Source organism: Rhagoletis pomonella, unplaced genomic scaffold (assembly GCF_013731165.1).
Source record: "Rhagoletis pomonella isolate Grant_MI unplaced genomic scaffold, Rhpom_1.0 Rhpom_scaffold_00001, whole genome shotgun sequence".
NCBI classification, from domain to species: domain Eukaryota; kingdom Metazoa; phylum Arthropoda; class Insecta; order Diptera; family Tephritidae; genus Rhagoletis; species Rhagoletis pomonella.
The window spans coordinates 10185519-10188077 of NW_023458555.1; the positions used below are offsets into that span (position 1 = coordinate 10185519).

Sequence of the window (2559 nt, forward strand, 5' to 3'; positions counted from 1 at the left end):
TTTTGCTGGAAGAGTGGTCTACTTAAATTGAAAAATCGAGAAAAGCAGCTGTAGGAATTAGAGAATCGAACAAAGTGCAACGAATGATCATTCACTACTGCATAAAAGTCTTTCTTTGTACTAAGGCACTCTTCCAGTATAAAAACCATATGTATGTATGTCACATTTTTACTCTGAAGTAGTTTCAGCATTACAACAGTCACTGAGCGCTGTATACTTCCGTATTTGTGAATGATTTTGTCAAAATTGTTTTATCTACTTTAAATTTTATAACAGTAAAGTTTTAAATTATTTATAATACCCCATTTCCACTCTAAGCTTATTTTGTTATGCCAGATTTCCACTGGACGCTAAATGGTAAAATTTTCATGACCGAGTTTTACATTAAATACTATGGCCGTAAAGCTAGTATAGGTCTTTCTCTTATACCGTTTTTTTAAGCTTCATAAATTTGTCATTTCAATGCCCAGTGGATACGCGGCATTTGATTCCAGAAATTGTATACATTTTCGGGATTAGAGCCGACTGCTTTCAATACAAAGCGGGTTTGTTGATTTCTTATTTCTCGCCCTACGTATTTTAATTTGTTTGCGAGACATTTAAGGCATTTTTATGTAATAATAATTATAGAGAAATTTAAATTTAAATGCTCTATAGGAACTGAAATTAGTAATGTTTAGATTTTAAAATTAAGAAATAGTGAAATAATTGTCGTTTTTTGAGCCAAAAATTCAATTTTTAAAACTTGCCATATATTTTTTGAGCAGGAAATGACAGTTAGTTATTGATTTTTAATTCTTATCCATTTTCGGATTTTTCTGAGATTTTTGTGGTGATTTTTAAACTTTTTCAGAACCTTTTTTTTGAGATTCCTTTATGATGAAGTTTTTTTTTGCCTTAAAAATACATTAAATTTTATGCTATTTATTATAAATCACATACTTGGTAAAGTGTCTGATGAACAGGTGAGCGAAAACTTCAGTTAACGCCCGGTGTGAACATACTATAAAATTTAAGAAAAAATATTAAAGTAGTGCTTTGCAGACCAACAATAGTACTCAAATGTTAAATTATTATTTTCTTTGCGCGGAATATGCAAGATTCCGTTATTTTTTATATAGTCTTTTGACAATAAAATACTTAACTAGAAAGGTGTTACTTATAGAAAATTCCACGTTTAATTTTCATACTTTAAGTGAAGTCATTCTAAAAGCCAATAAAAGCCCTACCCAAGCAGGGCTGTCAAAAGCAATTCCCTGCATGCCTTCTAAAAGGGCTTTTCCTATTTACAATTTACTCAAGTTTAAATTACTAAGTGCCGTTGTCTCATGTAGGTTTTAATATTTACATACGTGCTCTTTAAACAAATTTTTTTCAGAACAAAATTTGTGTCTACAAGGGCCCTTAGCATTACAAATGAACTTCAATATGCATTTTAAGTTGAAATAAAACATACATATTTGATATGGACTTTAAAAAGTATGGATTTTTATGAATTAACGCAGCCATAGAACTTTACCAAAAGGCTGAAGTATATCCGACAAAAGCCCTTCTAGAAGCCCCTCAATTTGTTACACTCCAGACAAAAAGTAAAGGAATACAGTGTGGATGGCCTTTTGACTCTAAGGAAGGCTTTTCGGAAGGTCTTTTAGTTCTTAATATCATCTACTGGGCGGAAGCAACTGATGGCAGCAATGAATTTCTTAGATTTTGCCCAACAAGTTTTATAAAAAACGGTGATTATCACGGTGATCTCATGTTGTTTGAGGTTATTCTAGATGCGCTACTCCGGTTCTCATATCTTCAATTCATCTCCCGGATGAACAAGTATACATATGCAGGTATAAATTAAATTAAATAAATGCAATTATTCCACTTGAACAGTTTCTTACTTAGATAATTGAGAATCACAAAAGCTCCGAAAGAATTTCTTTAATTTTGTAACTGTTTTCAAATTTATGGCAGGTGCATTTCTGGATTTATTGCTTTTATCAGAAACAAAAACAAAATTGTGGAATAATTGTTTTTAGTGGAACTCCTTAAGGATCAGTTGATCTAAACTTAATTTACGTAACGTAGCCACATATATATTGGCCAATGCAATATATTTTAGTTCAGGAATTGTTTGATGTGGCTTATAGGCGGCATAGGGACTATCAGCTGAAAAGGAAAATACAAAAACAAAATACTTTCCCTTCTGGTGTTGAGTAATCATTGACGATTTCTTACGTAAGTTAAGTCTAGACTAACTGAACTTTTATTTATACATAAATTTTCTATGCCAAAGTTATGCCAAAGAATATTAGTTCTAAGTCTTTTCTTTGATTTTGGCAGCGATTTAAAAAATATAAATCGACTTGGACTGTGATGACTAGTCGGCACAGGTTTTAAACTTTTTTTATGTATAAGAATCTTTTTAAATTAGCATACGAAATGTGAACTGTTTTTGGAGCTAACTAACAGAATAGCTAAACTAGGTATTTTCTGAAAAGTTATCAAATAGGACCGTTTGCATTGATAAAAACGATATTTACAGTTTGTATTACACAAAAAAAAAAA

General features: G+C 31.1%; 1 protein-coding gene across 1 annotated transcript in view; it reads left to right on the forward strand.

The window, feature by feature from the left end:
- LOC118752063 (protein RRP5 homolog) overlaps positions 1 to 680 on the forward strand; it is a 9550-nt gene extending 8870 nt beyond the window's left edge. Inside the window, exon 6 of the mRNA XM_036486913.1 lies at positions 658 to 680. Coding sequence (XP_036342806.1) covers positions 658 to 680 — 23 coding nt within the window. The remainder of the gene's footprint in view (positions 1 to 657) is intronic.
- The last annotated feature ends 1879 nt before the right edge of the window (positions 681 to 2559 follow it).